The sequence below is a fragment of the Mustela erminea genome, chromosome 10 (genome assembly GCF_009829155.1).
Source record: "Mustela erminea isolate mMusErm1 chromosome 10, mMusErm1.Pri, whole genome shotgun sequence".
NCBI classification, from domain to species: Eukaryota; Metazoa; Chordata; class Mammalia; order Carnivora; family Mustelidae; genus Mustela; species Mustela erminea.
Window position 1 is genome coordinate 59665353 of NC_045623.1, and position 23142 is coordinate 59688494.

A 23142-nucleotide genomic window follows, 5' to 3' on the forward strand; every position below is an offset into this window, starting at 1 on the left:
AAGTAAATAAAATCTTTAAAAAAAGATACCTCCTTAAAACTATTTATGATCATTGGAATTTTGTAAGAACAGAATAAATAATATCAATCATGCAATACGAAACTTGATTTTTCTAAGTAGTTTAGTGTTGAATGTGATATTTCATTATATAAATTTTACTTCAGGATTAAATAAGGGAAATGTGTTGGGGGTGAGAATGAATAAAACTTGATAAGATCTAAAAATTCCTTTAAGAAAGTTTTTTTTTTTTAAATTTTAAAACATTTTAAAATTTTTAATTAGGGGCTTGAATTCATGGCCCTGAGATGAAGACCTGAGCTGTGGAATCAAGAGTTGGATGCTTAACTGACTAAACCACCCAGGCTCCCCCAGAATTTTCTTTTCAGTTATTTCAAATTCCTTTTTAGCCCGTGACTGTAACTTTATATATAACTTTATTTCCTTTAATTGATTTATTCCTCAGGATGCAAGTGCTACATGAACTAGAAACTTTTTTTACAATGAAACCTTATTTTTCTAATAGTATTCTCTCTTTGTATTCTTAACTGTGCTAACATCTCTGATTTTTTTTTTATATGCAATAGCTAGCATATTTTGCTTTGTCCATCTGTAGCATTAAAGGATTATGGATTCCCAAAGCTAATAGCTCTTTTGGATCAGGAGAGAGATACTCTTTTCATGGTGGTATTCCTTTTAAAATGTAAATACTTTCTTATTATGAGAATAACAAAGTGTTTTTAAGTCCAAATCTTAAAAATCTTTGGTTATATTCTTCTTCTTCTTCTTCTTTTTTTTGAGCTTGAATTTACCAGTTTAGACTGGTATATAATATCCACAGATCATGGGACAAATAAAGGGATTTATAGGTTAAACTGTTCTAAGATTTGAAAACTCTCTTTTATAGGTACAGACACAAAAAGAATAGTGATAGCCAATTACCAAATCATTATAGAACACCTGTGGTTTGGCAAATAGCAACTTCAGTATGCGATAATCTACGTTCTCTAATACAGTCATGCAGACAGCAGTATTTGCAAGACTCAACCTGTAATAAAAGAAAAAATACCAGAGTTTTTTTAAATACCCCAAATTAATCTCTGTTCTTTTTGTTTTATATCCAAGTAAATCCTTTGATTGAATTCATGTTTTTAAAATGTAAAGTTTAGGTTACTAAAGTATAAAGTACACTCAAAACATGAACTTTATTAATGTCATCTGGCAGCATAATCTGTTTGAAGGAATCTATAATAGTAATGGTTCAGGATAAAAATGGATCCTTCTTTATTAGAAACGCTTTTATTTGGAATTTTAAAACAGTTTTTAAAATCGAAAACCAATACTCCTTTTCACAGTAAGGAGTTAGTAAATCATGTCTGTACAAAGAGACACTTTTTGATTTGAAAAAAAAAAAAAAAAAGTCAGTCTACTTTTGGTAGTTCACAAATAACCTCACTTAAAAAAAAAACTGGTATTATGCTCAAAATAATGAAATCTTTAAAAATAATGGTTTGTATTGGTTTTAATAAATGCTGTTTAGAATGTATGCTACTTTGTGTTGTTCAAGTTGATCATTTTTTGCAGATAAGATAATTTACTCTTGATATAGTTTGTTTCTTCAGTAGTCAGATTGACTAGTTATGGGAATGACACAGCACTGACTTCCAGTTGCTCACAGAAGAGAAGGGGAAGGCAAATAAATAAAAATGCATAGCAAGTCATACCATGATACATGTGCCGTGCTGAAAGTTAAGGGCAGGTCTGGGGAGCATCTAGGAATATTTTTAAATTCATCCTGGAGATATTAGAGAAGGCTTTTTAAAAGTTTTAAATGACTCTTAGGGGTTAGCTAGATGATTGGGAACAGGGGGGTGGAGGTGGGCAGAGGAGGAGTCAAGGCAGAGAATAGCGTAGCCCATGTAAATGTAGAGATGGCCGAGGAGAATAGGAGAACACAGTGCATTAGAAGGGATCTTGGAGTAGTTTGGGAATAACCCAGCCAGAAGGAATTTGTAAGGTATGAGACTAGGTTAGATGATTCTACTATAAAGAATGTGAATTTATGGGCACCAGGGTGGTTCAGTGGGTTAAGCCTCTGCCTTCTGCTCAGGTCATGATCCCAGGATGCTGGGATCAAGCTCCGTATCAGGCTCTCTGCTCAGCAGGGGGCCTGCTTCCCCTCCTCTCTCTGCCTGCCTCTATGCCTACTTGTGATCTCTCTCTCTGTGTGTGTCAAATAGATAAACAAAATCTTAAAAAAAAAAAAGAATGTGAATTTATGCTGCCTACATTTCTCAGTGAATAGTAATTGTAGGAATAGTAGAAACAGTGGTAGGAGATGTAAAGACTGGGCTAACATTTTAAGTATTTGCCATGTGCCATGTACTATTCTGAGTTTTTACTTTTTCTCTATCTCCTTTAACCCTTAGTGTCCTTCCTATTTTATTTTCATAAAATATTTTTATATTTGGAAAGCTAAAAGAAGTTTAAATAGCAGCATTTTATTGAGGTACAAATGATATACATTAAAATGCATATTTTAAATGTACAGTTTGATAAGTTAGACATATGTATACACTTACAAAACAGTCCCCAGAATCAAGATGATGACCATATCTATCACCCCCCAAAGCTTCCTCCTGCCCTTTGTAATCCCTACCTTTTGGCCCTCCTATCCTGCTCTTTCCCAAGCAAATACTCATCTGCTATCTGTCACTGTAGTTCAGTTTGCAGATTGCTAAAATATCATCTTGGATCTGTTCTATAGTTTCTTTAAATGTGTGACTTCAGGAGTAGGTGACACTCACCAAAGTTCCAAACGCACATGTCATGTCCTTATCTAATGTTTATCTGAACAGGAACCTCCTGTTCATTTTTCTGAAGCACCCTTAAGAAGGGATTCAGCAGGGGCACCGGGGTGGCTCAGTGGGTTAAGCCTCTGCCTTTGGCTCAGGTCATGGTCTCAGGGTCCTGGAATGGAGTCCCGCCTGGGCTCTCTGCTCAGCAGGGAGCCTGCTTCCCCCTCTGTCTCTCTGCCTGCCTCTCTGCCTACTTGTGATCTCTCTCTCTGTGAAGTAAATAAATAAAATCTTAAAAAAAAAAAGGGGGGGTTCAGCAGCAGAATATACAGATTGTCATGACTCATTATCATTTTCTTTTTGAGTGTTATCACATTACTTTGCCAAGAAATATACTTCTATGTCATTGTTTTAAACAGCTGCATAGTATTCTCTCTTATTAGGTATACCTTGATTTTTCTGAGATAATTCCTCTCTGTTAAACATTGAAATTGTTGCTACTTTCTTGATAGTCATACAAGAAATATTTATCAAACTCTTAACATCTGTCAGGTACTATTCATGGAATTGACTTGAGTAAGATAAGGACCCTGTCTTGAGGAATTTACATGGCAGAGGAAAACAGAGAATGAATGAACAAAGCAGCAAATGAGGCTGTTACATATTTTTAATCAGCACCAAAAAGGCAATAAATAGGGGTGATGTGATAGGGCAAGGGGCTTTGGGGGAAGTGGCGTGCTGCTTTAGATAGGCAGGTTAGACTTCTCTGAAGAAGTAGCCCGAGAAATGAGAAGATCTACAGAATATTGTTGGAAAGGTTCATGACAAGAGCAAAGGCTCTGACATGGTTATGTTTTCTTAATAGGGTAGCAAGTAATTAAAAAAAACTTTTTTTGAAAAACTTTTTTTTTTTTTTTGATAGAGAGGGGGCATTGAGGAAGGAGCAGAGGGAGAGAAAGAATCTTGTGCAGGCTTAGTGCCCAGCACTTAGCTGGATTGGGCTGAGATCATGACCTGAGCTTAACTGACTGAGCCACCCATGTGCTGCAGAACCATTCTTAAAATTAATATTGTTATAAGAATATTGAAAAAAGCAATCTTTGTGACATTTCCAAATTTACATTAAATTGCTGTGTGAAGAGAGATACATTTCAGAAATTGAATGAATGAGTGAAGGATAGAATATACCAGTTGAGTTCATCAAGTTCCCTGGGCTACTATAATAAAATGCAACTATTGAAAAAAATGATTAAAGGAGTTGTTATATAAGATAATGGCTAAAAAGTTAGAGGTCTTTAGGAAACAAAAGCTGAGACAACTTATCAATTCATTTTACAAATATCAAGCATCTACTTTGTGGCATGTGGTGTTGTAGGTACTAAGGACACAGGAATAAATGAACCAGATGAAAGATCCTCCCCTAGTGGGACTTCCATGAGACAGATAGAACAAATATAAAATATTAGGTAACATAACAAGTGTTTTGAAGAAAAGTGAAAGCAGAATTTTATATAATCTCTATATTATAGTTTTAAAGGAATTTTGATCATGTGTTATCTTTGTACTTATATTATTCTGCGATATGTCTAATAATAAAAAGTCTAATGTAATTATATGTTTCAGTCTTATTTGTATACTCCCAAATTGTGTGCAGGAGGTGATCTCATCCACTCTTGTGATTTTTAGCTGGCATCTGTTTATAGTTGATACTTAGAACTACCCTTTCACGAAGAGTCTTGTTTCCTACCATTTTTATATGTCTGGAAAGCAATTAAGTTTAAATATAGAAGAGAGATTACTCATCCCACCCCCACCCCCAACCTGTCTCTTTATTCCATCATCATGGTTTTGTGTTATATCATTGTGTATGTCCTAGATTCTATGTTCTGTAATGATCTGTTCAGTACCCTAGTTCCAAGGTTATGATGGAAGGCAGAGGTGTATACAGTGCATAGAATTGTTGATTTTGATTATAGAATTAATGAACATGAGATGCTTTTTTCCTAAAAAATATAGGATAAGTTTAAGATAATTAAGTATAGGATAAAGATAATTGGGTTGCTAATAAAATTTTGCAGTTTATAAGATCAAAGTTTTATCTTGGTTATTTTTTCTGACTTGACCATCTTTATTTGTTTGAACTTTCTAATGTAAATGTGTATTAAAATTTCAATCACATAATATGTTAAGCCTAAATAAATAAATAAGGACTAAGATACATGCTATGGCTCTGGAGTAATGCAATTTAAAGATTTATTTCTTTAGGACTTATAAGAAATTTTGTAAGATTATATTGAGTTTTTATTTCAGTTCATAATACTTATTTGTTAAGTGAATTAATTTTTTGTGACTTTCTATATAGAGGGTTTTTTTTTTTTTAAGATTTTATTTATTTGACAGATATCACAAGTAGGCAGAGAGGCAGGCAGAGAGAGGAGGAAGCAGGCTTTCTGCTGAGCAGAGAGCCTGATGCGGGACTTGATTCCAGGACCCTGGGATCATGACCTGAGCCGAAGGCAGAGGCTTTAACCCACTGAACTACCCAGGCACCCCTATAGAGGGTTTTTTTAAACCTTTCTCATTTTCAGGTGAAGATTTGAGTTTTTAAAGTGTTAATTTTATATTCTTGATATATAAAGAGTTTGTGGTATAGTATACCTAATGGTTTACTAGGAAATAGAAATGTTAATATTTATAAGACTTCCAAATTTTAAGTGACTTTATTTTTTTTTCCAGGTTTGTTAAAGTTTTGCACAGTAGGGTTTTGTGGAATTGGGAGCCTAATTGATTTCATTCTTATTTCAATGCAGGTAAGTTAGTTTCGGTCTAGAAGATGAAATACTTTTCCATTCAAATATGAGTTCTCTGATCTTTTCCTGGTATATTTTAAATATATTAGAAAGCACATTTTATCTTTTTTTTTTTTAAGATTTTATTTATTTATCAGAGAGAGAGAGGGGGAGAGAGCGAGCACAGGCAGACAGAATGGCAGGCAGAGGCAGAGGGAGAAGCAGGCTCCCTGCTGAGCAAGGAGCCCGATGCGGGACTCGATCCCAGGACACCGGGATCACGACCTGAGCCGAAGGCAGCTGCTCAACCAACTGAGCCACCCAGGCGTCCCCACATTTTATCTTTTAATCACATAAAAGACCCTGTGGGTGGAGTATCCCCCATGGGAACTGAAACTACCTCCTCAAGCAATAAGGACTGCCCGAGCCAGCAAGACCCCATGTGACTGACCCTCAAGACAGTGATCAACCTGACCTTTGCTGCCTCTGCTGCATGTATCCACCAAACTTTGGCCCACATTTTCCTGATAAAAACCTAGAACGGTTTTCAACACTTTGAAGACAGTGTTTGAGACACTAGTCCACTGTCTGCCCAGTGTTTTGGCCTCACTGAAAAAAAATTCTTTTTTTGATTTAAAAAAAAAATGAAAGTAAAAAAAATTTAAAAATAAGTATTTTAGAAAGCAGTTAGGAAAGCTTTTCCAGTTTTTCTTTAGATTCTGCATCTAGGGGATCATAGCTGTGTTTCCAAGTAACATTTCCCAACCTGTGTTCTACTAGTTAGTAGTTCTAAAAGACTACTGTCTTGTCATTTTAAAAAAAAGGATTCTATGCTCAAATACAATTTGTAAATGTGAATTCAACTGAGATTTCTTTACTGGATAACTTCTGAGAATCTTTGTAATTTGTATTATGAATCTTTAATAGGGATTAAGATTATTTCTCAATATATTATTTCTTTTCCTGATAGTCACAGCCACATTTGTCAATTACTATAATAGGATATTAATGGGGATCTGATATTTACATATGAATATGTGGAGACACAAACAATATTTTCTTTTTTTTTTTTTTTAATGGACAGGCACTCTATATCAGTGTTTCTTGGTTGTAAATTATAGAAACTGAAATCCAGAAAGAAAAAAGGACTGTCTGGGCATTCTGTAGAAAATCTAGGAGTGGGGCTAGCCTTGGGTACGACCAAATCCATATAACCAAATAAGGTATTCAGGAACTCTCCTGATACCTCTCTCTGCTTCTCTGTGGTAACCTCATCTTCTCCTGCTGCAGTGGTATAGAGGCAGGTGTAGCATGTTGAAGTGCTGTCCTTTAGCATTTTAATTTTTTTTTTTTTTTTTTAAAGATTTTATTTATTTTTCAGAGACAGAGGGAGAGAGCGCGAGCGAGCACAGGCAGACAGAGAGGCAGGCAGAGGCAGAGGGAGAAGCAGGCTCCCTGCCGAGCAAGGAGCCCGATGTGGGACTCGATCCCAGGACCCTGGGATCATGACCTGAGCCGAAGGCAGCTGCTTAACCAACTGAGCCACCCAGGCGTCCCTGTCCTTTAGCATTTTAAAGTGCCACCAGATGTTTGACGCACTGAACCGATGGTGGTTAACTTATGAAGATTCTTAAATTAGAGAGGGGAATGAATTTACCACAACAAATGTCACAAAGCAGCATTTCAGTAAGCATTTATGGAGCACCTCATGTCTCCAGCAAGAGTGTCAGTATGTATATAGATCATCATCAGTTTTGGTCTTCTTTCTCATACAATATTTCCACTCCTCAATTCTGTCTGCTTGATGTTAATCCTTATGTTTTAAAAGAAAGTCAAAATCCAGGAGATTCGGGTAGCATACTGTGAGGAGGGTACCATACTGTGAGGAGGAGGCAGCATATGGACCAATAAGATACCAGAATTAAACAAGGAAAATATTTGGTTTTAAAGTTGGAATTTTCCTGTCTTTATTCATAAACATATGCCTAACCAAATATCCTGCCTTCTCTGACTGGAGGACAGGCAAGCAGGCATGAAGAGGCTAAGGTACTTGTGCACATATGCTTGGAAATGGATTTCTCACTATAAATGAGGATCCAAGGAATTTCATGTATTATTGGGATTCTTTAAGATATCCAAAATTTAATGCCTTTGAAACCCATTTACCTAATATTTTCACAGTAGGTTCTTTCTTTAATGATGTCATCACTTTATATTAAGGTTTACTTCTATCAAATTATAGTGCTTATTTGATTCAGCGACTGCTTTCTGGTACACGAATGCCTGAACTTTCGAGAACAAATCATTCTTTTCTTAAAGATCTCGAACTGAACCTATTGCATTAAGAAATACTGAGACAGAATTAGAGTATTTGAATTTCTGCAGTTAATTTTCCTAATTAAGACATTTCAAAAGGTATGGCCACGTTAGGTTTAGACTGCTTTTAGATTAGGGAAAACATAAATTTTTCAAATGTAGTCAAATAAGAGGTGTAATCTTGCTTTACACATCATTTAATCTACTTAACTTGTGATGTTGACTACTTTAGTTTTTAAGAATTATTTTTTCAGCAAATAAAATGTTTTTAATAAAACATAAACTGTGTCAATGTTTTTCTCCCAAGTACATTTTTTCCAACTTATCATAAACCTTTTACATTTGTCCATCTTTTTATTTATTCTTCTTTCTCATTCTCTCCATCCTGTTTTTTCTTTTTCTTTTTGCTATTAAATATTGTTCCCCAGTGAATAGCAATGTTTCTCTTTTGGGCTCTGATCCCAGAAACATATTGTGCATGAACTCAAAACCTATAAAAACATACTTTGCTTCACAGTATTTATAATAAAAATCCAGGAAAATCCTCTTTAAAAATTAGGTCTAGTTATTTCATCTTTGAATCAAAGTAATATAAAACATAATGCACGTATTACTAAAGTAACCTTTACATGTCACTATATTTACTGAAAATACTTTAATGAGTATCTATTTGTTAATAAACTTTTGAAGTTTCTTCTTTTTTTTATGTTCTTAAAAAGTATAGAAATGGCAGTGTGAATTAATAGTATAAAATAATACATAGAATTAGTTCAGCCCTTTTGTGCATTCAGCAAAAATCTAAATCAGTGATACATATGTAGCATACAGTCTTTCAGTTATAGGTAACTGTTGTGTATAATCACTGTATTTTTAGTTATTCATAAGGCAGTTCTGAAGATTTTAAAACATTCATTCTTTGTGCTTATATATGTGTGTGTGTGTTATGATGGATTGATTAGAAATTTAATTTCTTTTATCAGAAAAATAGGAGAATATTTTTATTTCATTTAAACTTCTCACTCACAATCTGGACTTTTTTTTTTTTTTTTTCAAAGATTTTATTTATTTGACAGAGAGAGAGGGAACACAAGCAGGGGGAGTGGGAAAGGGAGAAGCAGGCTTCCTGCCGAGCAGGGAGCCCGATGTGGGGCTTGATGTCCACTTCGATCCCAGCACCCTGAAGGCATGACCGGAGCCAAAGACAGATGCTTAATGACTGAGCCATCCAGGTGCACGGGATTTTTTTTAACTATACCAAAACCACTGATACGGTATCTGCCAAACAAAAAGAAAGTTTCCTCCGTTGTGTGGGGATAAGATGGCCACAAATCAAAAAGATGAAGATGGGTGGAGGGAAAATGGAAATATGAATTGGAATGTAGAAAGTTGTTGGAAGTATGTCAGGGTACTTTGCGACAATTTAAAAATATTCTATGCATCATGGAAGAAATTGCTTTCATTTTTATTCCTATTAACATTACAGAGTAGCTCTCCTTAAGGGACTAATAACAGTATAAGTAGAAATTCATAGAAGCAGCATAATTCCAAGACATTAATGAATTTTATAAATTTGTAAAATTTATAAAATATCTCTAGTTTGATATTATAGATAATATTTTTAGCACTGAATTATATAGTGCTTCTGTGTTTTTTTTTTTAACTTTTAGACACCAGGTCTGACTTTTCACACATAAATTTCAGTAGAAAAAAAATTTACTGTAGCACTGGTAGTATGCTAAACATAGTGTATACCATCGATAATTTGGGCTGATTTGAACTGAATGCAATATATCTTGTGAAAAGTGTAGCCTTGTGCCAATAATAGGGAAGATGAGAAGCTAAAAAAAAGGTAGTTTTTAAAAGTGTTTGCTTTTTCTTTAGGACCTTGAAGTTCTACATTTCCTAGTGTCACTTGAGAAGTAATGAATAAAATAAAAGATATGATAAACTATAAATGGTAGGTTTTAGGGGCATCTGGGTAGCTCAGTGGGTTAAGCCTCAGCCTTTAGCTCAGGTCATGATCTCAGGGTCCTGGGATCTAGCCCCGAGTCAGGCTCTCTGCTCAGCAGGGAGCCTGCTTCCCCGTCTCTCTCTGCCTGTCTCTCTGCCTACTTGTGTTCTCTCTGTCAAAAAAAAAAAAAAAAAAAAAAAAAGTAGGTTTTATGCCATCAGTGAAAATGGGTTTAGGGAGACCTATCAGGTATAATAAGTTGAGGTTCTGCCCTAGAGGAACGTAAAGTCTATCCCCAAAGTGTTGTGATAATAAGATTCCATTTATTATCAGAAATAAAATGTTTCCTTGGGAACTGCTGGCTTAAAATAAAAATAAAAATGAGTTATCTTGATTTTTATCTTGTTTAAATCCTTTGAATTTTACTAAAAATTTTAGAAGCCTAGGCTTTTCAGTCTAGAGCATGAGCAAGGCTCAAGTTGTAGGTTCACTTCTGTGTAAGCTAGTTTGTTTTATCCAAAATATAGCCTATTCCCTTGCTCTGTGACATACATATACTATTGATCAAAGGAAGAACTAAATCTGTAATCACCCTCAATCAGTTACCAGTACTAGAAGAATTGATCTAAGTCCTTGATAGTTCACAAGATGTACGATAGCAGTATATAAAAACCAGTAGACATTTTAGATATCAAATCTTTCAAATAGCCCTCTGTATTACTTATTTAATCCTGGTGTGATTAGTTGGGGAAATAAACTGGATAACTAAAGAAACCGATAATTTGTGTAGCCTTTGCTCTGTTATGTGATCTTAATTAGGTAGATTTCACTTAGTTCACTTTTATTTTCCTTTTTTTTTTTTTTAAGATTTTATTTATTTGAGAGGGAGACAGTGAAAGAGAGCATGAGAGAGGAGAAGCAGACTCCCCGTGGAGCTGGGAGTCCGCAGCAGGACTCGATCCTGGTACTCCGGGATCATGACCTGAGCCGAAGGCAGTTGCTTAACCAACTCAGCCACCCAGGGACCCCTCGCTTAGTTCACTTTTCTTGTGGGCAGATATTTATTCAGTGAATTAAAGGAATGTTCAAAAAACAGAGAGTATCTTAAACTGGTTTTGAGACTAATCCCAAAGCTGGGTTTTCTTCAGGAGATACCATGTATGAATCTTATTCATTTCTTTTTAAAAAAATTTTTTTATTTTTAAATTAACATATAATGTATTATTAGCCCCAGGGGTACAGGTCTGTGAATTGCCAGGTTTACACACTTCATAGCACATACCTACCCCAATGTCCATAACCCCACCACCCTCGCCCTACCCTCCTCCCCTCAGCAGCCCTCAGTTTGTTTTGTGAGATTAAGAGTCTCTTATGGTTTGTCTCCCTCCCAGTCCCATCTTGTTTCATTTATTCTTTTCCTACCCCCCAAACCTCCCACGTTGCCTCTCAACTTCCTCATATCAGGGAGATTATATGATAATTGTCTTTCTCTGATTGACTTACTTTGCTAAGCATAATACCCTCTAGTTCATCCACATCCTGGCAAGTGGCAGATTTCATTTCTTTTGATGGCTTCAAATCTTATTCATTTATTAAGGAATGATGTTTATATTGGTTATTTAGGATTAATACTAACCAGGTTTTGAATCAAATGAAGTCAGGGGTCTGCATATATAACTTCTGGCACTTAATAGGAATTTTGGTGTTTAATTTAAATGTGACTAATAAGAGGGTTTTAATGGCCTCAGATTAAAATTAACCACACAGAGAAGTCAACTATGAACACAAAAATGTAGTTTGACTTTTAAAAGTATATATATTTTTGGGAGAACTGGAATGGACACAGGTTGCATCGTTGTCCTCTAATTGCAGACAGTTGAGTCACTTTACTTTTTTCACCAGGTTAATAGGTCTTTAGGAGATGATTTAATCTTGCCAGTGTTAGTATTTGGATTCTTCATATGGAGAAACTCAAAAGTAGATTAGATTGCATAAAAGGGTGCATTGATAGAGGTATATAAGGTATTCTTAGTTTTTCTTTTCCTCCTTAATTCATTCATAACATTTTAAATTTGTAAGATAATATGAGTTACCTAAGCCAGTATGACTTCAGTGACAATGCAAAGACATTAATGAGGGAGCATAGATAGCTATTGTTAAAGGTTAGGTATTAAAGTACTTACTAGGGGCGCCTGGGTGGCTCAGTGGGTTAAAGCCTCTGCCTTCGGCTCAGCTCATGATTCCATGGTCCTTGGATCCAGCCCCGCATTGGGCTCTCTGCTCAGCAGGGAGCCTGCTTCCTCCTCTCTGCCTGCATCTCTGCCTACTTGTGATCTCTGTCAAATAAAGAAATTTTTTTAAAAAATCTTAAAAAAATAAAAAAAAAGTACTAGTAACCACATTTTTTTCTTTAGTTAATTTATTAAATGTTACAGAAATATGTTCAAGCAAAAATACATTTTCCACCAACAAAATCAAAGGTTTATAAAATTGCAAGAAAAACTACAATATTAATAAAGTTTACATAAAGTAAGCTCTCGTCTGGTGTGGTAAAAAAAATATATATATATGTAAAATATAAAATTTGTTATTTTATCCTTTTTTAAATATACAGTTCAGTAGCATTAATGACATTCAAAATGTTGCACAACTGTCACCACGATCTATTTCCAAAAATTTTTCATCACTGCAAACAGAAACTCTGTACCCACTAAGCAATAACTCCCCATTTCCCACACCTCCCAGTCCCTGGTATCCTCTGATCTATTTTCTGTCTCTGGATTTGCCTATTCTAGGTATTTCATATAAAAAGAATTGTGTATTTGTCCTTTTATGTCAGGCTTATTTCATTTTAAATAATGTGTTCAAGGTTCATTGATACTGTGGCATGTATTAGAACTTTGTTCCCTTTTATGGCTGAAGAGTATTCCGTTGTATGTGTATACCACATTTTGTTTATCTGTCCATCTGTTGATGGACACTTGGATTGTTTCCATGTTCGGGCTATTGTGAATCATTCTGCTATGAATATTTGTGTATACATATCTATTTAAAACCCCTGTTCAGGAGCACCTGGGTGGCTCAGTGGGTTAAAACCTCTGTCTTCGGCTCAGGTCATGATCTTGGGATCCTGGGATCGAGCCCCGCATGGGGCTCTCTGCTTAGTGGAGAGCTCTCTTCCTTCCTCTCTCTCTGTGCCTGCTTGTGATCTCTCTTTCTGTCAAACGAATAAATAAAATCTTAAAAAAAAAAAAAATAAAACCCCTGTTCAGTTCTTTTGGGTATATACTTAGGAGAACAGAAACTTTTTTTTTTTAGTATTTTATTTATTTTACAAGTAGGCAGAAAGAGAGAGAGGAGGAAGCAGGCTCCCTGCTGAGCAGAGAGCCCGATGCTGGACTCGATCCCAGGACCCTGAGATGATAAACAGAGCCGAAGGCAGAGGCTTTAACGCACTGAGCCACCCAGGCGCCCCAACTTCGTTTTTTAAAAAATATTTTATATATTTATTTGAACAAGAGAGTGACAGAGGGAGAGGAGAAGCAGGCTTCCCACTGAGCAGGGAGACCCATGTGGGGCTTGATCCTAGGAACCCGGAATCATCACCTGAGGTGAAAGCAGATGCTTAACTGACTGAGCCACCCAGGCCTGCAAGATAAACTTTCATATACAGCTAATGGAAGAGACCTTAGACTGGTTAAGTCTTTTTAAACAAGATCCATAAGATGTAAATAATAAAGAAAAAAAATTAGTGAATTTGATTACCTTAAAATTAAAAAATTCTATTTTAAAAAAGATACTATAAGCATAGACCAACTTATCACTGAACAGACTGAATAAAAGTTTACTAGCAACAAGAATTGATATGTGGAATATACAAATAATTTATGCTAATCAACCAGAAAAGATAGATCCTAACAGTTAAATGAGTATAGTAAACTAATAGGTGATTCATAGAATCACCCAAATAACTAGTAAATACTTCTGGGCATTTACTCTGAAAAAAATTATACTGCTGTCCACAAGGGGTTATGTGCAAAGATTTTGTCCATTATAGCCTGTTTGTGTAACAGGAAGTTGGAATCAACCTTAGATTTATACACTAATAGGAGAATGGATGCATCCTCTAATACTCGGCTGCAATTAGAAGCACTTACCTAGATGAACATATACTACATGGAAATGTCTTAAAATTATAGCATGCTGTGAGAATAGTTTAAAACTGAACAAGGTCCACAACAATAATATTTGGATAAATTAAAAATATATATTCAGGAGCTCCTGGGTGGCTCAGTGAGTTAAGCCTCTGCCTTCAGCTCAGGTCATGATCTTGGGGTCCTGGGATCGAGTTCCGCATCAGGCTCTCTGCTCAGCAGGGAGTCTGCTTCCTCCTTTCTCTCTGCCTACTTGTGATCTCTCTCTCTGTCAAAAAAAAAGGTCTATCTATCTATCTATCTACATATAAATAGATATTCAAAGAACATGTTTTTTTTTTTTTAAGATTTTATTTATTATTTATTTGACAGAGAGAGTTCACAAGTAGGCAGAGAGGCAGGCAGAGAGAGAGGAGGAAGCAGGCTCCCTGCCGAGCAGAGAGCCCGATGCGGGACTCGATCCCAGGACCCTGAGATCATGACCTGAGCCGAAGGCAGCGGCTTAACCCACTGAGCCACCCAGGCGCCCAAAGAACATGTTTTTTAAAAAATAAATAAGTATCCAGCTCATATACCAAATTAAGTGTATAGACTTTAGCAGCCATAGAGGAACTTTAAGCTATAGACTTTGCAGCCATAGAGGAACTTACCTCTTAAAGTAAACAGTTCAAGATTTTTTTACATTTAAGCTGCAAATAAAATTTCATGGTAAAGAGAATCAGAAACAAATAAAAGAAGAATTTAAATTCCACCCAGTGCCTCCAGATCACCACCATTTCCTTAGGAGAGAAAGTGTGGTAGTACAAAAGATACCCATATTAAATCCCAGGAACCTGGGTATATTACCTTATTTGAAAACGGGGTCTTTGCAGATGTGATTAAGTTAGGGATCCTGATATGAAGAGACCAACCTGGATTATCCAGGTGGGCCCTAAATCTAATAATAAATGTCCTTATAGGAGACAGAAGAGGAAAAGATTGACACAGCAAAGAAGGCATTGTGAAGACAAAGACAGAGATTGGAGTGATATGACCATAAGCTACAGAATGCCAAAGACTACTTATTGCTGTCAAAGGCTAGAAGAGTTTTAGAACAGAGTCTCTCTCCTCTGAGAGTCTCTGTAGGATATGGGGCTGTTGCAGATAACCTTGATTTTAGACTTCTGGCCTTAGGTCTGTAAGAGAGTAAATTTCTACTGTTTTAATCCACTACGTTTTTTGGTAACTTGCTATAGTAGCCAATAGGAAACTAATATAGAGGGATATGATGTTGCTTTCTTGTGGTTTTTAAGACTTCTCACACAAAAGACCTTGATGCCGATTGTATAAAACAGCTTCCTACAGTGTAGTGGCCTTTCTATTTCCCCTTTGGAAGATGAAGACTGTAGCAACCTCTTGGTCCATGAAATGGATCCACAGATTTTGGAAATCTGCCCCAGCTTATTGGATGGAAATACTTCATGCTGTAGAATTTGGCTTTAGGCTATTTCTTCCACAGAGAAACCAACTTGTAATTTTAGGTTCCATACTCTTGTTGTCAATGAACAAATGGATATAGGCATATTTAACTGAGTAAAAAATTTCTCAGCATGGGATATTTTTAAAGACTTAGACTTTCACAATTAATAATTGAATAATATACACATAATAAAGGAATTTATAATGGGCACATGTACATAAGTCTATATGAGATCCTTAAAAACGAATTTTTAAAAAAATTTTGGTCAGGGAATATGGATTTGAATAATTGAACATTTTACAACAGATAGTTTTCTTAAACATTAAGTAGAATGAACAATTTCTTCTTCTTTTTTTCTCTCTGTCAAATAAATAAATAAAATCTTTTTTTTTTTTTTTAAGATTTTATTTATTTATTTGACAGAGAGAGATCACAAGTAGGCAGAGAGGCAGGCAGAGAGAGAGAGAGAGAGAGAGAGGAGGAAACAGGCTCCCTGCCGAGCAGAGAGCCCGATGTGGGACTCGATCCCAGGACCCTGAGATCATGACCTGAGCCGAAGGCAGCGGCTTAACCCACTGAGCCACCCAGGCGCCCAATAAATAAAATCTTAAAAAAAAAAAGTCATAGTCATACAAGATACAGAACTTTAAAAGTACTGTATAGATCAGCTTATTCTATTCCTCTTTATATGGGATACAAAAACCTGAGATCCAGAGAGGCTCCCTCCTGTAGCTAGTTACTGACAGCTTTCTCTTCCAGTTCTCCTTTCCTCTAGAGCTTTCCCACAGTGACTGAATTTGGTTGTTTTGGAGGCAGCTGTTCAAATTGTTTTAGCAGAGAATATCAACAAGAGCTGTGCTTTAGTGATCTGGCAGTGTGTGGAGGGGACACTGAAAACTAATGCATAATGAGGTGTTTTTGGCCATAGGTAACAGAAACCTCAATTTAAATATGCTTTTTTTTTTTTAAAGATTTTTGTATATTTATTTGACAGAGAGAAAGACAGTGAGAGAGGGAACACAAGCAGGGAGAGTGGGAGAGGAAGAAGCAGGCTTCCCACTGACCAGGGAACCCGATGTGGGGCTTGATCCTAGGACCCTGGGATCATGACCCGAGCCAAAGACAGCACTTAATGACTGAGCCACCCAGGTGCCCCTAAATTTGCTTTAATAATATGGTAGTTTACTATATCATACCAAGAATCTAGAGATAAGGTAATTTTAAGATTTGTTAATTTAGAGCTAAAAGACATAATGGAGCATCCCTCCCAATCTCTTCCCTTGCTTCCCTCCTATTTCTCCCTATCTCTTTCCTTCTTTCTCTTTGCCATTTTCAGGTCCTTTGGTTTGGATCACTTCATTATATAGTGACTTCCAGAGGCAGAAAGAATCCATTCCCTGACCCTCCCCACCGCCCGACATACACATACCTTCTTAAGGGCAAATATGCTAACAGTGAACTTGCATCATTGGTCGTTGGCCAGAATTAGATTCCGTGCCCAGGCAGAACCAGTCTCTGGAAGGAGGAGTGGAATTCCCTTGCTAGAACTGGTTGTTGAGGAGCCACAGTCACAGAGTTTGAGGGGAGGGGAGCGGTATGAAAATGGCTAAGTTAGATACAGAGTTGGATCATGTATTCCCAGGTAATACAACTGTATCCTTTGGGGCTATCTTCTCTACAGAACAGAGGAAACAAAACAAAAACACAAAAAGAACACCTTGTTTTTTTTTCTACATGTTAAGGAATAACTTTACAAGATTGTAAAACATGTGGGTCCTAATTGGTTTTTAGTTAGTTTTACATTTCCCAAGAGAGGCAAGTGAGCCTCAGGTAGGTTTATTAGAAATGCATGACATGAAAAGGTCACATAATAATATATTTTTCTTATTTCCAACCTTGAATATTTTTTTTCAACAAGAGTAAGAGTGGTTGTTAGGGGAGATGGCGAAGGAAGAAAAAAAGAATGGGACAAAAGGCCTGGTTCCAAACTATGCACATATTCCTAATTAGGCAGTGTTTTTTTTTGCCATATGATTTGATTTGTTTCTACAGGCTGGGCTTTACTTTTTCTTTTTTTTTCTCTTTTTTGTTTTTTGAAGATTTATTTATTTCAGAGAAAGAATGAGAGAGAGAGAGCATGAGCTGGGGAAGGAACAGATAGAGAGAGAGAGAAGCTGACTCCCTGCTGAGCAGGGAGCCCAATGCAGGAGGCGTCCTGGGATCATGACCTGAGTCAAAGGCAGACACTTAATCCACTGAGCCACCCAGGCACCCCATGGGCTTTATTTTTCCTTTGTTCCCCTCGTACAGTCTCAAAACATAGTGTGACTTGTAGTCACTCATTGTTCTCCTTTTCGGCTTAATGCCGAGAGTAGTTTCCTTTGGGACCTTGACCACTGAAAAAGTTTTATTAAATTTCTTTTTTTTTCCTTCACTTAAAAAAAATAAGATTTATTTGAGAGTGAAAGAGCAGGGAGTGGGGAGCAGAAGGAGAGGGAGGGAGAGAATTTCAAGCCGACTCCAGCTGAGCATGGAGCCTGATGTGGGGATTGATCCCACAACCCTGAGACCAGGACCAGAGCCATAATGAAGAGTCGGACATTTAACCCACTGACCTCCCAGGTGCCCCAAGGTTTTTTTAAATTCTTAAATAACATTCATAAACCAATTTAACCATAAACCATAAACCAAATTAGTTTCATCTTTGGCAAATAAGTCAAAGTGCATAACAGTACCCAGCATGGTATTTAGCACAAAAGTGCTTTGTGTTATTTGACTATTAATATTTATAGTTCACTAGTATAAGCTCTTTGCGGGCAGAGATTGTATCTCATTCACTGTTACATGTGTAATGCCTAGCACAGTGCCTGGAGTGTTGTAGTCAGTATTTGTCAAATAGTTTAAAATACCAAGCTTATTTTTATTTAATTTATTTATTTTTTAAAATTTTATTTATTCTTTTGACAGAGAGAGACAGCAAGAGGGGGAACACAAGCAGGGGGAGAAGGAGAGGGAGAAGCAGGATTCCTGCTGAGCAGGGAACCTGCTGTGGGGCTTGATCCAAGGACCCTGAGATCATGACCTGAGCCGGAGGCAGATGCTTAAGGACTGAGCCACCCAGGCACCCCCCAAACTTATTTTTTAAGCAAAGCATGTGCTACAACAGTGTTCTTCAAACTCTGGTTATATAGCCCCTGAAAGAATTTTTTAAAAAATTCCTACCCTCCACACGTTTTTAAGTTGACATTTAAGTTTTCCATCATAAGTTTAAATAGTTGCAAAGGATATAATTTCTGGTTTGCAAATATTGACATATTTAAATAAAACTGTTACATCAATTTAAAAATGTATCCAACAGGATATAAATACCATAGAAATTTAAATATCATTCATTTAAAAAAGACATGAATGAAGCCTTCACTAACCATTGTGATTTTTACATAGTTTCTTTTTCTCCTTGAATTTGTGTTTCTAGTTCCATTCTCCCACAGAATTTTATCCTAATGTAATATATTTTTATGCTTGAAAAATCTTCTACAGATTAGTTTCATTACCATGATTTTCATGATTCACTAACATTAAAAGATTATAAAATTTTCTGTAATTACTGGATTGTCATTATAATTGTTGATACACAGTTGATCAAAACAGCATAAACATATTACATATTATAAAAATTATTTAGCAAATTATTTTTAAGCAAAAAAAAGGTTAAATGTAACTGGGAATGCATCTTTGAACAAGATAAGGCAGAGCGAGCATATTTTTGGAGTCTTGATTAAAGGAGATTTCCTGAGGTGCCTGGGTGGCTCAGTCCGTTAAACTGCTGCCTTCAGCTCAGGTCATGATCCTAGGGTCCTGAGATCAAGTCCCGTGTTTGGCTCCCTGCTCAGTGGGGAGCCTGCTTCTTCTCCCTCTCCCTCTGCTACACCCCCTGCTTATGCTTTCTCTCACTCTCAAATAAATAAATTAAGTCTTAAAAAATGACTTAAGGGAGATTTCCTGATAATCTCTTGACTTGGCACATTAGAGGCAATGTGCCATCATAATACCTGGTTTGATGGCAGGTGTGGTTTACTGTCATCAAGTTTCTCCTGGAGAAAGGACCACAGGGAGAGGGAAGCGGGAAGGGGAACTAGCATGATGCTTCCACTATTGCTTGGTATCAGGGGGATCGCTTTTACAAAGAGTATTGATGGGAATTAAGGATCTCAAAGCTGATTTCCTTAAAACTGTCTGGGCTTACATACACTTTAGTAAATCTTTGTGTGCCTGTTAGGCTACAGTTTGAAGATTGCTATCTTAATTTGTGGAGATCATGTTAACTGGATTTTCAGAAGTGTGATTAAGGGGACACGATGGCTGTAATGAGCCTGTTTTGTTTTTTTCTATCTCTTCCATTCCATGTGATTCTGGAAGGAGGGTCAGTCACACTGCCTCACCTCCCACAGGGACTGGCATAGCCAATCACAATAATCCTGTTCCCTTGGCTCTAGTAATTTGTCCAGCAGTAGGCATAAAACCCAAAATCAGTCCTTCCCTGGAATTGGTATACAAACACTGAGGAAAAAGATGATACTTTTTTCTACGATGAGCTGCTGAGCTTTGCAGATGTGACTCTGGAGCTGTTGGCAAGCAAGTGGGAGTGCCTATCTGCAGAATGAAGGCAGAAGAGCTAAAAGGCCCAGAGGCCAGACCAAGGGCCTCAGGGGGCATGGAATTTCAGTCCTTGAGGCTTTGGTTCCTGTGGCTCTTTTGATCCAGTGATCCTTCCCAATATCCTTCTCAGCTGCATGAGCCCCTAAGTTGCTTTTTTTACTTGAGTTTGTTTAACTTGTATTTTGGTGCTGTTGAAGTAATTTAGTAGCAGCCTAGCAGAGTGAACATACAGTATTGTGAAAATGTCTTTTGTAAAATGGTAATTTTGAAAATTTTCTCTTCTAGATCGTTGGACCTTCAGATGGAAGTAGCTACATTATAGATTATTATGGAACCAGACTTATAAGATTGAGTATTACTAATGAGACATTTAGAAAAACACAGCTATACCCCTAAATATTTTAAAAAAGAAACAGTAAGTCATATGCATGAATAATCTTTATTATGGTGTAGTATCTGTATAAAATTATGAAAATGTGAGAGCCACAGGAAATTTAAGGAAGTTATCTAATGTTATAAACCTCTCATTTTGCTTATCTAGAAACACAGGTCTCCATTTGCCTGAAACATGTCTAGTCTTCTGTGAAGCATTTTTAGGTACCCTCATTGCCCCTGCAGGTCCTGATTCAGTCTTTCTTTGCAGAGATTGTGGTTAGAAGACAGAGTTCATAACAAAAAGATAGCATCCAATGCAAAAAGATATTTCATAGTATTACATGATGGTTATGAGGAAGGTATGTGTTATAGAGAGAGTTCAATACAACATGTCTTTGCTGCTCTCCTGTTTTTCTGGGGTCAGTATGATCCTTAAACCTCTTCCTTCTCTTTTTCCCTAAACCTGAAGGTTGATTGAGTCTTAACATTGAACTAATCTTTTTTTTTTTTTCTTTTTTTGGTCAGAGAGAGCAGCAGGCAGAGCAGGCAGAGGGAGAAACAGGCCCCCCCACTGAGTAGGGAACCCAATTCGGAACTCGATCCCAGGACTCTGGGATCATGACCTGAACCAAACGCAATCACTTAACTGACGGAGCAACGCAGGTGTCCCAGCCCTGAACTGCTCTTAAGTATTTACTCTAACCTAAAGTTTGGCCGTGCCTATGAGAATTATTAAGTGGTCACAGCTTAAAATAGGTAATACACTTGGGTGAGTCAGAAATATCATCAGTCTTCCTGGTTCAACTCTCTGGTTCTCTAGGACTCTGCTACTATAAGGTTTTTTATTTCCAGGGCTGTGCATTGTCTATTCTAATAATCTTCCAATAATGCTAGATTTTTCTCAGGATTTTGATAGACTTATCAGGAAAATGATTCCCTAGCACAATCTCCTCTGCAGTTGAGAATTCCTGTATGACATGTAGGGTACAGGGTACTTGGTAGGTGATATTTCATTTTGAACCATCTAGCAGCTCTCAGAGAAGGCAGAGAGAAAGACAGCTAGGCTTTATTTTATTTTATTTTATTTTAAGATTTATTTAGAGAGAGAGAGAGAGATTGAGAATGGAGACCAGTACAAGCGGGGTGAGTAGCAGAGGGACAGAATCCTCAAATAGACTCCCCACCAAGCATGAAGCCTGTCAAGGGGCTAAATCCCACGACTCGTGAGATAATGATCTGAGCTGAGACCAAGAGCCAGACCCCCAACCAACTGAGCCATTCAGGCACCTCAAGACAGGCTAGATGTTTTGGCCATAGTCCTAGTCCTAAGGGTTTTCAGGTGATTCTGTCTCAGAAAGTGCTTCGAGAGACCAAGAAAGGAACAGACATTTATTTTCTATGTTGTAGTGTATCAATAGGGTATAAAGTATAGTTTTGCCACAAAGGTAGATTGTTTTTCTTTTCTCACAGTAAAAATATGGTATCTACTTTATAGTTATTTTTGTGAGAGTTGAACAGTGACAGACCCTGTCAGAATCTGAGGAATTTATTCAACTGATTGTCGAAAAAGTTTTTGAGATCTTTTCTTATAAACTCTCAGAGTCTTTGGATTTAAATGAAGCTTGGAGATCCATCTGCCTCTTCTTACCAGGGAATAAATTGAGACCTGCGTAAGTTGAGATTAAGATATAACTACTCAGTACAAAGCTGAGTTTTCGGTGCCTTCCCGGTAGTTTCCAGGTTTTTTGGTGCCTTCCCCTCGTGGTTGTGCACCACCTACCCCACCTCATCCCCCCACCAACTCTGTCATAAGCATCTTCATTTTGGAAGTTGTTAGTCCAACTTTATGAGAAAGTGTGTACAGTTTCACATAGTCCTATTTTCATACTGTAAATTGTTGTGTCTCTTTCAAAAGTATACAGATTGTTTTTAAACCATAAGTGGAAAAATTAAGCAAATGCAATTTGGAAAGCAGTTTCTTTCTCTGTAGTCTATTATATAAACTTTTAATTGGGATTCCAGACTCAGATTTGATATTTAAAACTTGAGGGGCTCATTGAGAAGGCACATCTCTGCACTGGCATTCACATGATTTCCTATAGTTATATATAGAAGTACTCAAAGAGAAAGAAAAAAAAGTCCTATGAGTAAATGAAGCGTTAAAGTGTTCATCTACAATAACCTCATTTGACTCTTAAAATATTGTGTTTTAACGTATTTCTTTTTTCTGTTTTAGGGATTTCGGCTTCTTTGATGTCAGTAGAGCACCTTCAGTATGTGGATTTCCAGATTTTCCTTTTTCTTCTTCGAATACCACTTTATGGATTCTATATAACTTTTTGTTGTTGATATATTTTTTTTTTGGTTGTTTACTTAGAAACATTTTATTTAATTGGACTTTCTTTGAGAGCTGTGTGATAATTGAGTCTTAGGCTACTGTCTCTATGAGATAGATGGCTTATTACCCCAATACTCTTTAATGCCTTTTCCAAAGGCAAGTTGCCCCTTGTCAATTTTGCTCTGAAAAATAAAAGTATGACTTATTCACATTTTTTTAGTGCTTTATTATCAAGAAAACCCTAAATGTTGAATGTAGCTGTCTTCTGCATTTTGACCCTTCAAAGCAGTTCACCCACAGTGTGAA

General features: G+C 36.7%; 1 protein-coding gene across 1 annotated transcript in view; it reads left to right on the forward strand.

The window, feature by feature from the left end:
* The window catches only part of TM2D1 (TM2 domain containing 1), a 46093-nt gene extending 23046 nt beyond the window's left edge, over positions 1 to 23047 (forward strand). Inside the window, exons 5-7 of the mRNA XM_032301905.1 lie at positions 5532 to 5605; positions 20409 to 20538; positions 22735 to 23047. Coding sequence (XP_032157796.1) covers positions 5532 to 5605; positions 20409 to 20519 — 185 coding nt within the window. The 3' untranslated portion in view covers positions 20520 to 20538; positions 22735 to 23047. The remainder of the gene's footprint in view (positions 1 to 5531; positions 5606 to 20408; positions 20539 to 22734) is intronic.
* The last annotated feature ends 95 nt before the right edge of the window (positions 23048 to 23142 follow it).